This window comes from Crinia signifera, chromosome 2 (genome assembly GCF_055691185.1).
Source record: "Crinia signifera chromosome 2, ASM5569118v1, whole genome shotgun sequence".
Lineage (NCBI taxonomy): Eukaryota > Metazoa > Chordata > Amphibia > Anura > Myobatrachidae > Crinia > Crinia signifera.
The window spans coordinates 173,304,383-173,320,566 of record NC_139218.1 but is presented as its reverse complement, the minus strand read 5'-3'; the positions used below and the strand labels follow the sequence as shown (position 1 = coordinate 173,320,566).

At 41.7% G+C, this 16,184-nt stretch overlaps 1 protein-coding gene across 1 annotated transcript in view; it reads right to left on the bottom strand.

The window, feature by feature from the left end:
- Positions 1–16,184, bottom strand: part of ELAPOR1 (endosome-lysosome associated apoptosis and autophagy regulator 1) — a 514,464-nt gene that overhangs the window by 80,650 nt on the left and 417,630 nt on the right. Inside the window, exons 15-17 of the mRNA XM_083173204.1 lie at positions 8,721–8,894; positions 4,332–4,506; positions 3,819–3,915 (exon numbers count right to left, since the gene is read on the bottom strand). Coding sequence (XP_083029330.1) covers positions 3,819–3,915; positions 4,332–4,506; positions 8,721–8,894 — 446 coding nt within the window. The remainder of the gene's footprint in view (positions 1–3,818; positions 3,916–4,331; positions 4,507–8,720; positions 8,895–16,184) is intronic.

Sequence of the window (16,184 nt, the reverse complement as noted above, 5' to 3'; positions counted from 1 at the left end):
GTGGACCAAGTCTTACAGCTGGAGAATATGAATTTTTGGGATGATTGGGCTGCAAGAGGTATGAGATGCAGTGCTATTGCCAGCATGTCCATATAATTGCAGTGAGGGATGGTTAGGATGTTGGCTGTTAGAATACAGACTCTGGTATCCCAGAGTCTGTATTCTGGCATCCCAGGAGGCAACTCCGACACGGGTCAGTTAAGGATTCTTACTTTTTGCCCTAACCCGCCTTCCCTGCGGCCTAACCCTAACCATTCATGCTAGTGCCTAAACCTAACCCCCATACCCCACTACCTAAACCTGACCCTCCTGTCCTGCAGCCTAACACTACCCCCCCTTCTAAGGGCTTAACCCTAACCACCCTTCCCACAGCCTAATGCTCACCTACTCTCCCACAGCCTAATCCAAAGTGCCGCCCTTGTGGCTAACCTAACCTTCCATCCCCCAGCCTGATAATGGCACACCACTTATACTCAGTCGGGATACCAGCACCAGAATCCCAACATTAATTAGAATGCCAGCACTGCAATTCTGACTACCAGTATGCAGACTGGGGAGTGCTAGGTCTAACAGAGGTAGAGTTGGGATACTGGCATTGGTATGGTAAATGCAACCCTGCAATGGAACTTGTACCCTTCAACCGCAATTGGATTGCCCCTTATTTGTCTATACTACACCTACTTTTGTAGCTCTCTTTTTAGCTGTTGTAGCTAGTTTATTAGAGACTTTGGATATAATATTTAGCATGTCTTTCTGCAATTAAATAGAATAGAGTCTAATGGATAAATATAAAGTTATCAGAGGTCTGGGATTTTGGGCCAGATTTTGTACAGCAAAAAAGAAAGTAATTTTATGTTTGGAACAAACCATGTTGCTATGCTAGGGGAACAATTCTATATTGTTTCTCTGTATGGTAAATACTGGCTGCTTCTGCATGCAGCCCACACATGTTAAACAGCATTATTTTTACACTGCAATTTAGATTTCAACACCCAAATCTAAATCTCTCTGCCCGTTACATCTGCCTCAACTGCAGTGCATCAATGACTCCATCAAGGAAATAGAGAAAAAATTTGAACCACTTACCAACATGGAAGATTTTAAAAATCTAATGAAAATGACCAACACAAAGATGGAGAAAATAGAAGATGACCTCATTTTAATTAAACAAAGAAAATTTCAGCGAGATCGAGAAGAAAAAGAAAATCCAAAGAACCCACTACAACAATCAAGTTACATAAAAACAGCAAGAAACCCTCATTGGAAAAATAATATCCAACAAACACACTATATACAAAAAAAGAATACTCCAAAAAGAACCACGGACAAAAGATTTAGAATACAAAAAACAATGAGACACCAGCCAGAGCACTACAAATCCCTACAAACTCATTAGACAATCATTCCAAGACGGAAGACAAAAAGCACAAGAAGAAGATGTTACAAACTATAAAAAACTTCTGAACAGAATAGAAGAATTAGAAAAAGATGGAAGAAAAAGACCCCAAAAAAGAAACTATGTAGAAAACGAAGAAAATGATAGTCAGGATGAAGATGACGAAGAAGATCAAGACAATTTTTTAGAAGTAATTTGGGGAGACGAAAAACCACCAGACTGTAAAATCTGCACAGAAAAAAAGAACAAACAACCCAAATTAAGAACAAGAGGGACAAGAGGAGGAAAAAAAGAAAACAAAAGAAAAAGAGGGAGAACCACAAAAAGAAACTGTGTTTAATCTGAGTATAAAAACATTGACATCAGAAGAATTGAAAGTCCTGAGAAAAAGACTAAAATTTGCCCCTCAATCATAGATTGATGACTTTGATGTGTATATATGGATACACAGAAGTTCATTAGAAAAATATGCATAAAGAAGTTCTTTGAAAAAAACAAAAAAAATCAACAAATGAAACAGAAAATGATGATTTCAAACACACAGACTTCAAAGTTCGATCAACTTACTTCTCAAGTTATATAAAAGGACCTCATATAGAAACATTTCAAAAACTCATTGAAAAAGAAATCACCAACATACAGAAAACAAAGAAAAAAAACAGACAACACTTCACAAAAGAAGAAAAATCGGCACTCAGAAACATCCAGAACGACCAAAGCATCGTCATCATGAACAGAGGAAAATACAAAGAAGAGGATGAAAAACTCCTGTATGACATAAATACATACAAGAAACTAAAAGAAGAACCCACATCCCATTATCAAGAACAGCGGTACTTATGTATTATCTGGGCTCCCATGTTAAATGCACCTCATTTTTTCATACCCCTACTATCCAACTACGCATGGAGTTGATTTTATATAGTGTGGCGAGCGCAGCGAGCCACCGTGCCCGAAGCGTGGCGAGCGCAGCGAGCCCCGCGAGGGGACACGGTCTCACAAGAAAAACGGGAGCCCAGATATTACATAAGTACCAGAACAGCTCCAACAACAACTACAGGAAGGCCTAGACATCGGCATCATTACAAAAAAAGAATTTGAATATATCTTCAAACAATTTCCAAGAATCCCAATGTTTTACCATCTGCCTGAACTGCACAAAGATCAGCAAAATCTGCCCAGAAGGCCTATAATATCCAGGATCGGATCCCTTACTTCCAATCTGTTGAAATATATTGACTTTTTCCTACAAGACCTAGTTAAACAACAAAAGAGTTTTCTAAAAAAAACACCACGAGTATCCTCCAAACCATTGAAAATATGGAATGGAAACATTCAATAACCAAGAACAGGGGACAGCTATGGGGACTTCTTTTGCACCAAGCTACGCAAACCTATTTGTAGCTTGATGGGAAGACAACAAGATCTGGTCCCACAATAAACACCTGGAAAATATTATATGCTGGAAAAGATACATTGATGATGTGTTTTTTATCTGGGATGGTTCACAGGAAGATCTGGAAGAATTCATCACCCATATGAACAACAACTCACTCAATTTAGAATTTAGCACAAACTTCAGCAAAACCATGGTCACTTTCTTAGACATAAAAAACAGCAAAATCCACACAATGACACATATAAAAGAAGTCAACTGCAATAAAATGCTAGCTTTTAACAGCATCGCCAATGGGTAAAAAATATACTAGGAGGACAATTCAGGAGAATCAGAAGGATTTGTACGGAAGACAATGTATTTGAACAACAAAGTACTTGATTAACGCTGTGTATTTCACATTGACTGGTTGCAGTGCAACATGATTTTATTAATGTGCATGCTTTCTTGTTTTGCTAAAAAAAGCTGAATCAGGCTCATTGTCTGAAAATGGGTGTATTTCTAAAGCTGCTAAATCATGACCAATGACAAAAAGCAATCATTTCCTGAACCTCTGGCAACTCCACTGCTATTACATTTGCCCCTGAGATGCATTAGTTAATTAACAATAGGCAAACTTCAGAATAAGGTCCCTGTCACCATTTAACTATCATAACCTACATAATTGCCTCACACGCATCCCTCTCCCTTCTTCCCTGTCCATATCCTTTTTTCCTCTCTCCCTTGTGCTTCTTGCTGGATGGCTGGATCGGTCCATGGATGGGTTGACAGCTTGGAACTAGGAATGGGCTGTCGTTTAGATGTTTAAACATTACTGTTTTTTTTTTTTTTAATGTCTCATTGTTATTCTTCTACTTTCTTTGATTTATTTTTTAATGAAGTTTTTATTTATTTGTATAATTCCATGTTTAATCTTCCATTATTTGTATGAACTGTACTATGAGAGGATCAATAAAACATATTTTGAAAAAAAAAAAAACATAGGGAAACTTGTGAATCATGACAATGCCACATATGATTTTGTACCTGTAGTAGAATATTATGTCTTTTATGGCTGCATTTTCTCCTGGAAACAAATTAACAGGCGAGGAGATTTTATCCAGAGTGGATTCTGTTGTGACACCTGGTAACAATAAAGACGGATAACCATAATTATCAGCATAAGTCAATTGTGGGTGTGGTATAGGACCCCGACAGTCGGGATCCTGACAGTCATTAGCCCGACATCAGGATCCCGACTGCCCAGACTCAGACAGTGGAGGGAGTGCAACGAAGTCCCTTGTGGGCTCGCTGTGCTCGCCACGCTGCAGACACAGTGGCTCACTACACTCACCACCTATTCTATTCTTCCTCTATGGGGGTCCTGTACGAGGGGGAATAGCTGGTGACCGTCAGGACGCCGAGTGTCTGGGTTTTAAAAGTCGGGATTCCGACGTCGGTGTAGTGACTGTCGGAATCTCGACTGTCTGTCAGCCATCCGACAACCCGTCAATTGCAAGGTGATACTGCAGTAGCACAAATGACTGTCGTAAAACTCACCTATTATTTGGTCAGCAAGGCTTATCGGCTGTGCAGACATTAAAGTCTTGTAAACAAATTTATCTGATGGCACAATTATAGACTGGCAAACATAGGAAGCAATAGAACGCCATGGCTCAGTGTCTGACATTTGGGCATCTGAGATATTTTGCACACATGTAGCCAACTTTCTCCCCTGTAAGAAAGAGACAAATCATTTAAAAAAAACTACAGTAGGTGTTGAGATGAGGGATGTGCATTCAGGGTATGCAGATTGTTCCTGTTGTACCACCTGGTAATGTATGATTGCCATCACCTGTGGTGAACTAAGAAAGGCATTTCACCACAGGTGATGGCAATCATACATTACCAGGAAAGTCCAGGAGCAGAGCATTTACTCCCTCATGTTAAGGGTCAGGTAGGTAAGTATGTTTTAATATCGGTACCCTGGAGTATAACAGGTGGTACGACAAGAAGATACTTATAATTTAAAGACATCTTTGTTAACTGTAATATGATTTATAGTTCAAACTAAACAAATCTGTGGATGTCCCAAGAATTTATAAGGCAGTCAGCCTCACCTTTGATAGTCAGAGCTTAGGACAGAGCGACCAGTAACACAACACAGAAAGAGAGCAAAAAGAGGCATGCCTTACTGTGGGGGAAGGGAGGGGGTGTGCTTTGTGCTATCGAAAACTGGGTTCTCTTTGTAGCCCCCTCCCTCTCACTTTACAATGTCGTAATCTTGTATTGAAAAGCAGGGAATGGGACCACAATGATGCAACCACATGTCCACACCACCCACTCATCAGGACACCAAGTTCCCCAGTTTTACCAACCTGTCTGCTCCCTCCCAAATCGGGCAGGTAGAATGTCGGTAATTATGGCTAAAGGTCTATACATACTGAGCAATTTTTTCCCCTGCCCAGCGATTTTCTCCACTGTGAATGGCTTTCCATAGCAGGACGCTATGGAAAGCCATTCAGTCTGCTGGTAAAACCAGCAAAGGAACAGCAGCCGCCAGCAATGATGCAATAGCGCTCACCATTCATCACCTGCCAATACACACTGGGTGGCTTTGGAGCAGAAAGCAGTTCATACGATAAAACTGAACTGCTTTCAGCTCAATGTTGTCCAATGTGTATGGGCCACCAGTTAGACCAGAGCTCAGCAGTAGCAAATGAAGAAAGAGAAGACAGATGCAGGTAGGTGAGTCTAGATCCAGGTGGGCAAAAGGATTTCGCCACTTCCTTTACTCTCCTTTCAATCTAGCCCCTCCCCCTTCCTAAACCTATTCATCCGCCCTTGCAGCCTATCGCTAACTCTAGTTAGTATTCACTGGCATTTACAGACTGGTAGTACATGTTAGTGCTTGTTGATCCACAATATTAGCAATTCTGGTCTAAGTTGGGGATGTGCAACTGGCCATCAATAGTGTGAAACTATCCAATGGATGACCATCGACATTTTTACCTTTCGATGAGCATCCATTTTTTTGACTGATTGGCTGGTGGGCCAATAAAAACATGGGGGCGGGGCTTTCTCAGGTGTTGGGGGATGGAGCTATGCTCCCTGTCCCAGCATTTAGAAAAAAAAACAACAGCAAAACATCGGTTTTGCTGTGCCCTCAATGTAGGGAAACCATCTGGTCTCCCCCATCGATAGCAAAAGTATTAGACATAGACAATAAACCATTGATGATTTTGAATCATCAATGGTCGATGGCCATCCCCAGTCTAAGTAAGTCAGCTGAAAGCTGAACCCATAAATTCCCTGCTTACTAAAACCAGCACTTTCAATACAATTTTAAGAAAGCTGTGAATTCTGTAAACCTTTGGGGTTAATAAATGGAATTGTGGATGATAAAGATAGAGGTATTTTTCGCATTAGTGAAAATGACCACTTAGTGATTTTACAAATAAGGACCACAAAGGGGCGTGGTCTGAAGGCCTATTCAGGACCATTTGTGGAGTGGTCCACAAAAATGCATGTCACATGCAGCCGCTGTGACCTGAAACATATGCAGCAAGGGGCTACCATTAATATGCATGTGCTTCGCTTAATAACAAAGCGCCAGCATGATAGAGATACGATCAAAATATTTTGATATTGCATTGCGGGGAGGGATGCGGGTTAGCCTTGTCCTGTGCTAGGAAGCCCCCACTTGCTAGTGATGGGGGTTTTAATGCAATACTTTGCAAAACTACAACCCTTAATGAATTGTGCCCATAGTGCGTACACACTATACTATATTAATGATTTACTGTTACGATTCACGTTGTAACAATAAGTTGTCCATAAAATCAGATAGGTACCCAGCTTCAATCTGCGCATGTCATCAATTCCTGGATGTGGCCACAGACAATGGGGGAAATTTAAGATGGGAGTTCTACTAAGATGCCCATATCACGAATGAAAAACTCACATCTTAGTAAATTTCCCCCAATATCTTTTGCAAGATTATACCTGTTTGTCCAGGAGCTCAAGAGAAATCATTGATGACATTTAAGTATTTGCACATCATACAGGGGCCCATTTATTATGTAATATTTGCGGCTAATTCACCGAAAACACCAGTTTTAAGGGGTTAGCTGCAAATATTTAGTATCACTTGTAAGTATCTAGGAGGGACTACAGCAGGGATCGGATCCTTCCTGCCCTGCCACCAGCCGCATTCCACATAGGTTTCTATGGGGGATGCAATGCTGCTCAATGTAACAACATCAGGTAGCATCGCTATGAGTCCGGGGGCTACCGCCACTATGAGATGGTGGTAGCCCATTGTAGCCTATGGGAGACAGACTGCATTGCTGGCGGAGCAGAGGCAAACAAAGTGGACTCTGTGATCGGGACCTGTGCACAGCATAGCTGCGGCACTGCTGTAAAAGGGGAGTGACATTGCCTAAAGGGGCATGTATTAGCAGGACTGATGCTCTCGCTAGGCCACAGTTTGCCTGCTGTGGGGGCATGACCAGTACTCTTACAGCTGCTGGGCATGCTTCCAATCCCTCTGTGTCTCGTGAAATAGATGCTGTGCGCATGCGGACAGTGTCTATCATAACAATGACATTATCTCAGCAGAGCAGCGGGTAGCAGGGTAGACTCCCAACTGCTCCACCCACCAGGGGACACTTCCGACTCTGGGTGGGACACGGAACACAGGCATGGATTGTCCTGTGAAGATCGGGACATTTGGGAGGCACAGCATAAGCAGTGATGTGAATGTGGCCTAAATTAATGAACTAATCTGGTAAATTGTGTTTGGCAAAAGATTCTGCAGTATTATTTTCATTTTAAATTCAACAGTGAGCGTAAAAACAGATTACAGCAGTGAAAACCTGAATTCTAGTTAAAACAAGGGCCAGATTAAGGGCCTGAAACTAAAAATATTCAAGGGTCTGTTATGAGAAGGTGAAGACAATGCCATGTAGATATGTAGAATTCAAACACTTAAGTTACAATTGGGCAGATGTATTAAGCCTTAACAAGAGATGAATGCAAGGGTGATAAGGAGAGATAAGTGTCCAGCCAATCAGCTCCTACCTGACTTTTTTCAAACACAGCCTGTAACATGGCAGTTAGCAGGTGATTGGCTGGACGTTTATCTCTCCTTATCACCCTTGCGTTTATCTCCTGTTAAAGCTTAATACATCTGCCCCAGTGTCTTCATAAAGATATAAAAGTATAAAAAAAGGCATAATGTGGAAAATAGCAATGTCGTAATACTTATGATTTACGACCAAACATGTGGCCAGCTGGTGTCTGTCTGGTGATAATCATGTTGCCATGGTGATGGGCCTATTTTTATGTGGAGGCCTGAAGCTGCATCTCCATCCGCCTCATTGTTAATCTGGCCCTGGTTAAAACTTGTTTTCACAAGTGGATTTTAATTAATGATTAACTGCAATGTTGTAATCTGTGCTTTTATATGTATTATATTATCTTGCGCAACCAGAATGTCAGGTTTCGCATGGTAAAAAATGTCACTTAATTACATGACAAACAGACCTGCCCAGCCAGAAGAATATTACACAGTCCTGGTCCACTTAATTTATATGTGTTTTATTTGTGCTTATTGTATTTGATTAAATAATTTGAAAAACTACAATTTATCAAAGCTAAAATGCATGAACTGTGTCATCAAAGCCAATTTTGCAATGGGGCATGGAGTCATGATGATGTTTTTCAAGGTACACTGAATCATCATGACCTCATTGTGGCTCCACCCTAACCACTTAATTGCTGAACAAGATGTGGCAAGGATGTCTACTTTCCTGGGTTCCCAGTAAAGATTTATAAAATTCAGCGTCTTCAACATAATCCGGGAGAGTATTGGCAAGTAACATAGTGACACAATGCCATGTTTACACGCAACTCTAAAACAACATACTGAGTCACACAATAACACACCTGGTTTCCACAGAGGCTGATGCTGAATTGATGAAAATATCTGAGTCCCTTGTTTGTGAATTTGGGATCTGTAACAAATGTTGTTACATTTGAAAGAGAGGAAAAGTCATACTGCAGTTTCCCTCCTCCAGTTGATACTGTAAACTGGCAATCATTAAAGCATAAGGAATGAGCCTAAAGAAAAAGATATTATGATGAGAGCAATGGAGAAAAAAAAGGTAAAGATTAAAAACAACACTGCACAAAAAATGCATACTAAAGGCTATGTGGCAAAAATGTGCATGTGACTAAAGCAACTGAACCTTTATTTAATTTTTTTTTACAATGGCTATTAAGGGGGAGTGGGTATAATTACCTGTGTCATAGCTCTTTTTGGTGTTAAGGCACTGTGTACCAATGAAGATCTCAAATTTGTTACCTTATAAATACTGTACATTTGGGTTTTGTTAGCAGTAAATCCCCTACAATTGGGTCCTTCTTGATATTGCCACAGTATTTGTTGAAGTTTGTTCCACCAGCTTACTGTATATTGACTATTGAAGGATGGGTACTTGTGTATTATCACGGCGCCCACTTTCCCTACGTACGTCAACTTAGTGAAATCGCATCGCATAACGTTCTATTACCATGTGATGCGATGCGATTTTACGCTTCCCGCTCCGTGTTATTCCCGCCCCCTGGCACATCGTCAGAAATTCACTGTGAGGTGATTTTGTGAGGAGATAAGACGTGTTTTCCAGAGCCAGAGTGATTTACAGTAGTTTCAGTGAATTTTGCCATAATTTCGACTGATTTCTGTGCGATGGCAGCATCTTCAGTGAGCCTGTTAATGCTCGCACAGAATGAGGACACCGTTCATTTTTTGCAGGAGTGTCACCTGCTGCCAGTGACGGCGACGTGCAGTAATGGGCACCCGATGAGGTTGTCTATTATATTAAGGAATGCATGTGGAGGTGCCACATAAAGACATGCCGTCAAAAGGTGAGCCTGAGAGCGGCCCATTTCTTTCCGGGGTGCCGCTTGCCTTTTGTGAAGCTTTTAAGGGTTCATTTACGCGTGGTCAGAGGAGATTATCTCAATTGACTTTTGCAAGCGTGAGCTGAACCTGTCTAATAAGACAGTGGTCCTCTATAATAACTGGATGCGGGAGGCATGCACAATGGACTTGCTGGCACAGCCACAGTGCCACATTGGGGGCCCTGGACAGATAGTTGAGGTAGACGAAAACCTTTTTGTGAAAATAAAAAGTAACGTGGGCAGAATTTTACCTCAGCAATGGGTGTTTGGAGGGATATCCCGCAAAATGGGCCAGTGTTTTATCACCACATTGCCACGAGATGCCAGCACCCTCATGGCCACTAATAACAGCCACATTGAGTCGGGAACCACTATTTATAGTGATTGGTGGCGTGCTTACAGCATGGAGGAATTGGAACGGGCAGGATACCACCATGCCCATGTTAACCACAAATACAATAACGTGGATCCGGAAATTGGTGTCCACACCCAAACAATCAAGCGACATTGGGGTTCAGCTAAATGGAGGAACAAGCGCCAACGTGGTACAGCTTGCCACCATTTGGATTCCTATTTGCAAGACTTCATATGGCGCAAATTTTTGGCAGGAGATAAGCCATTTGATAGAATCTTGCATGCACTGACTCTGCTCCCAAAAGCTGATTGACTTTTTTATTAACGTTATTGTTACCATAATTGTTATTGTGCTATCATTGTCACTTTTCTTTTTGATTAGTATTACTATGAATTGTTATATGATCTTTAATCATTATTAATTGACTAAATTAGACCAGTTACTCATTAACACACATTGTCATTACTGTGTCAGATGAATGATATTGCTGGTGTGAATTTGTCCATTATCCACTTTATCCCGAAGAGTGGCGAGCGCAGCGGAACGCATACTCCGACCTTTTCATACCCCCACTATCAACGTCAGCGTGGAGTCGTTTTTATATAGTATGGCGAGCACAGCGAGCCACCGAGGCCGAAGCGTGGCGAGCGCAGCGAGCCCAAGGATGGGACATGGATTACTTACATGTAATCCGTGTCCACTAGCCATGCTTCAGTCTAGCGTGGATACTGGGGGTGACACAAAACAATGGAAGAGGTGCTTGCATCACATATCATACTAAGCACCCATGACATCTGTGCCATGGGTGGTGCTCCATGTGTGCTTATACAATGAAATATCGCATTGCATCTCATTTAGTGACATGCGATCCTATGCGATATTTAATTGTATAAGCACTCCTGTGAAGTTAACATGGATATCGCATTGCATCGCACAGTACTATACACGGTATGCGATGCAATGCGATTTCCCTACGCAGAATAGCCCACTAAGCTATTTGCGTAGTGGGCGCCGTGATAATACACAAGTACCAAAGGATGTGGTAAATGTCCAATCATATGTGGAGTAAGTTCCTGAGGTATTCATAGGCCTCCTTGTGAGATTAAGGCCCCTTAATTTTTGGTCTTCCCTAAGTAAATTTTTGAATAATTGGAGTGTACAAATTTATTTTAAAGATTTTCTGCCTGGGTCTGAAAGGAACTTGAGTATTTCAGCTCCCAGAGGGATTAATATAGACAGATTGCTCCTTATCGCTGGAGGTATGTCTGCACACTGAGGAAATTATATTTATATGATCCGTAGATCCATTCCCCGCATTTTAATCAATCAGTTAGTGGGGGTGCAGTTCCCAAACAGTATAAGTTTAAGCATCAAGCAAGAGAGAAAAGGACTGTTATTTTGGGAGCGCACTTCAAGGAAAAAAAAATTACATGAAATTTAACTTTTAATGTGTCATGTTCTAAAAAATCCCATTATACAATATTGATGGGAGGCCGCAGTGAATTTTTAGGGGTTAAAACCACACATACAAACATATATACACGCAGATGGTGTTTTAGTGAAAAATTAGAAGAGAAAAATGATCTTAAAAAGATATGTAACTGAAAATGTCAATTTTATTTATTCCAGCATGACTTCAATGTATATGAAAGTTTACTGAGACATAGGTGCCCATACACGTTACAATTATTGTATACAATATTGTATACAATATCACATCTCATCACATATCGGTTTTGCGATGAGATCAGAAGAGATGAGATCTAGTACAAAAAGTATGTGCTGCACATACTTTTTGTACTAGATCTAATCTCATTTGATCTCATCGCAAAACCGAGATCGGATGAGATTCGATATTGTATACAATATTGTATGCAACAATTGTAACGGTTATGGGCACCTTACATATATCTATTCCTGGCTCTTGTACATAAAAGTGCCTAAGATCCCTCAGCTGACCAGCAGAGGGCAATTAAAATCATAAAATACAAGAGCACCAGCAAAAACAGTAGACATATTGAGTAAAAAAAGTTGATTTATTACCTAATAAATCTATTAATCACTGATACCTTCTCAGTAAACTTTCATATACATTGAAGTCATGCTGGAATAAATAAAATTGACATTTTCAGTTACATATCTTTTTAAGATCACTTTTCTCTTCTAATTTTTCACTAAAACACCATCTGCGTGTATATATGTTTGTATGTGTGGTTTTAACCCCTAAAAATTCACTGCGGCCTCCCATCAATATCGTATAATGGGATTTTTTAGAACATGACACATTAAAAGTTACATTTTATGTAATTTTTTTTCCTTGAAGTGCGCTCCCAAAATGACAGTCCTTTTCTCTCTCGCTTGATGGGTATTTCAGCTCCCGACAGAGCTCTGATAACACTGAATACCCCCTAGAATACAGTATTTGAACATCACTGTATTGTAAGGACCTTATTCAGGTTGACACTCTCCTCTGAGCATTAGCACAGGGGAGCGATGTTTAGAGACTTCGCATGTGCATAAGCGTTTATGCGCATGTGCAGCCACTTTTTCAAGTGGGCATGGACACCGAGCAGTGCGGGCGGTGGGTGTGGGATGGCGATGAGGGGTTGTGACCATGGGCTCCACATAAAACCCCGGTACTTGTGTATTATAGCGGCGCCCCCGATGTACATCGCACGATGAACGCATCGCATCGCATGCCATGATTTTTACCCCCTATGCGATGAAAAATCGCATAAGCACCCTAAAGGGTGCTTTTGAGCACCCTAATGGGTGCTTACAATGTTAAATGCACCCCCACGCCACCCCCCCACTATAAACGTAAACCCGAAGCGCGGCGAACGCAGCGAGCCCGCGAGGGGCGGCGGTACGCATCCTACGACCTTTTCATACCCCCACTATCCACGTCGGCGTGGAGTTGAGAATAGAATAGTGTGGCGAGCGCAGCGAACCACCGAGCCCGAAGCGTGGCGAGCGCAGCGGATACCTGTGAAGCCCGCGAAGGGACGCGTTTACCTGTGAAGGTATCCGCGTCCGCTCGCCACGCTTCGAGCTCAGTGGCTCGCTGCGCTCGCCACACTATTCTATTCTCAACTCCACGCCGATGTGGATAGTGGGGGTATGAAAAGGTCGTAGGACGCGTACCGCCGCCCCTCGCGGGCTCGCTGCGCTCGCCACGCTTCGGGTTCACGTTTATAGTGGGGGGGTGGCGTGGGGGTGCATTTAACATTGTAAGCACCCATTAGGGTGCTAAACATTGTATAAGCACCCATTAGGGTGCTTATACAATGTTTAATCGCATCGCATCGCATGGCATTGTATGCCATGTACAATGGCATACAATTTGAAAATTGTATGCCATCGTACAGTATCGCACGAAATCGCGTCGCATCGCATACCATCGCATGCGTTATGGTATGCGATGCGATGGGCGCCGCCAAAATACACAAGTACCGAACCCCTTAGGAGGAATAATATATCCTAAGAAGGACACCTGAGCTACCTCAATTTCTGAAGAACCTGGGACCTTGAAAAAAAATCTTAATATAATCTAAATAGACAACAACAAATTTCCCTAAAAAAATCTAACAGGACCTGGTTGATCAAATCCTGAAGTGGGGCTGGGGCATGAGAAAGACTGAACAGCATTACCAAGTACTCATAAAGGCTAGACTGAGTGATATAATCCATCTTCCATTCATCTGCAAATTTGATACGAATGAGGTTACAGTATATTCACCTCTCAGATCGATATTAGAAAAAATAGTAGCAGAGCACACTTGATCAAAAAGAACAGAAATTAGGGGTAGCGCGTAGGTCTTTTTAATGGTGATCTTATTAAGGACTCTATAATCAATTCAAGGCCTAAGGGCACTGTCCTTTTTGGCTACAAAAAAAACCCCTACACACAAAGGTGATCTGGATGGTCTGATAAAGCTTTTATAAGACTTTCTTGAACATACTCATCCATGGCCTTGGTCTCAGGAGCAGAGAGGGAATAAAGTCTGCCCTTGGGCAGCTAAGCGCCAGAGACCAACTCAATGGCGCAGTCATACGGGCGGTGTGGGGGGAGACTGTCTGCCTTACTGTTGGAGACAGCTGCATAATAAGTAGGAATTTCCCCCAAAGAGACAGTGGCAAGTAATACCGAAGAACTGAAACAACGCCCAGTACAGTGGGAAATCTCACCCGATTTCCAATCAATATAAGCATTATGGTCAACTTACCAGGGATGGCCTAGAACCAAAGAAATGGTGAGACAAGTGGTTAAGAAGAAAGAAATGGACACACTTTCAACTGTATATGAGGAGATCGGTGAGACATCAATCCATTAGAAAGAGAACTTCCATGTAGACCCCAAATAATAATGCATCTCTCAAGATTACACTGGGGTATGCCAAGCAAACTTTCAAGTGAGGCGTCCAGAAAATTTCCAGCCACTCCACTATCAATAAAAGCCTGACAATAAAACTTATTCTCATTAAAAAAAATATTAACTGGGACCAATAATGAGTTGTGAGAGGAAAAAAGCTGTAGAACCAAGTGAACCCTCTCACAGTTCACTTGGCCCGAGCTTTTAGCGGTTTATTGGGACAGTTATGGAGAACATGACCCTTGCCGCTACAATAAGGACAAAGGCCAGAACTAATCCTACAAGCTCGCTTTTCAGAGGAGATTCTGAATGCCCCAAGTTGCATGGGTTCCTCCACTTCTTCGCAAGAACACAAGCAGTAGGCCGGAAATTGTAGCCTCTTTCAGACCTATTTTTCTAGACCATACAAGCGCCGGGATCTTTACAGCTTGGAGAAAGGGTCTTGTAACCAGCCTCCAACCTGTAATAAAAATCTTTCAGACCTCCGTTCTCTGTGCCGTCTATTGATCTTGATGGCCAGCTCCATAAGTTTATCCAGTGTCCCGGGAATGGGATACTGGATGAGACTGTCCTTGATTAAATAAGACAGCCAGAACCAGAACTGACTCCTTAAAGCAGGGTCATTACAGCCACAGTCAGTAGACCATCAGCGGGATCTTTACAAAAAGTTTAAACTGGGTCTTTACCACGTAAATGACCCTCATCCGAAGCCTCCATGTCTGGGTCATTCTATAACAACACAAAAGAACTAAAAGAAAATTGTCTACAGAATGTAAGTCTGGACTATCAGACTGGAGACCAAACGCCCATGTTTGGGGGTCCCCCTGAAGTAACAAAATTACCAAGCCTACCCGTTGAGATTTAGAACCTGAGGACATGGGCCTGAGACGAAAGTACAACTTACACCAATTTAAATTGCATTCTGCATTAAAAAATGGATTTGGCCACTTATTCAAAATGACTAAATCTTGTGCCCACTTTACCACCCATGTTCATGCCCATATGCTTGTTGCTCAAGGTAAATTGCAAGTGGGTTCAGGGCTTAAAGTGGTCCTGGAGAGGTAGTGCAACTCTTCCGCCACCACCTACATGGTGGTAAACGGAAGTAGCATTACTGTTAGTAAATAAATAAAATACTGTAAAATGTGGGCACAAAGAGCTTTGGAGGCACAAGCTGGAAAAAAGTAAATACACTATTTTACTTTGGGAAAAAACTGCTACAGTTTACCCTAAGTGAAACGTGGAATACTTTCAGAGAATAACTTTTGCAAATAAAATCCTGAACTTAGTACATAGAGTCAAGACAAAATCACTAGGTAACAGGACTCAATAGCATGAACAAGCGGCAGTGTGGCTGGGGGAGGTGCTTTGATACAGGCATAAAATGAGCTCAGTGGGAATCAATGCTTATGAGTGATCGTGAAGCCTGCTTTGAGTTGCAAACTATAGTATGAAGCTGCCATGACCACCAGGAACAATACAGTGTGAAAACCCTCAGCATACTGTGGCATTGCATACTGTAGAAGAGATTTTTTTGTTCCTATAATGGGAATAAGTGACACATCAAATCAATTTATTGAATAAAAAAATAAAAAAATAAATACATTAAAAAATAAACAATAGAATTGTGTGCCTGCTTGGGATCGATCAAACCCAAGACCGACGCATTGCAAGTTGCTTACCATATCCACTAGGCCATAGCAGTCTGTGAAAAGATCAG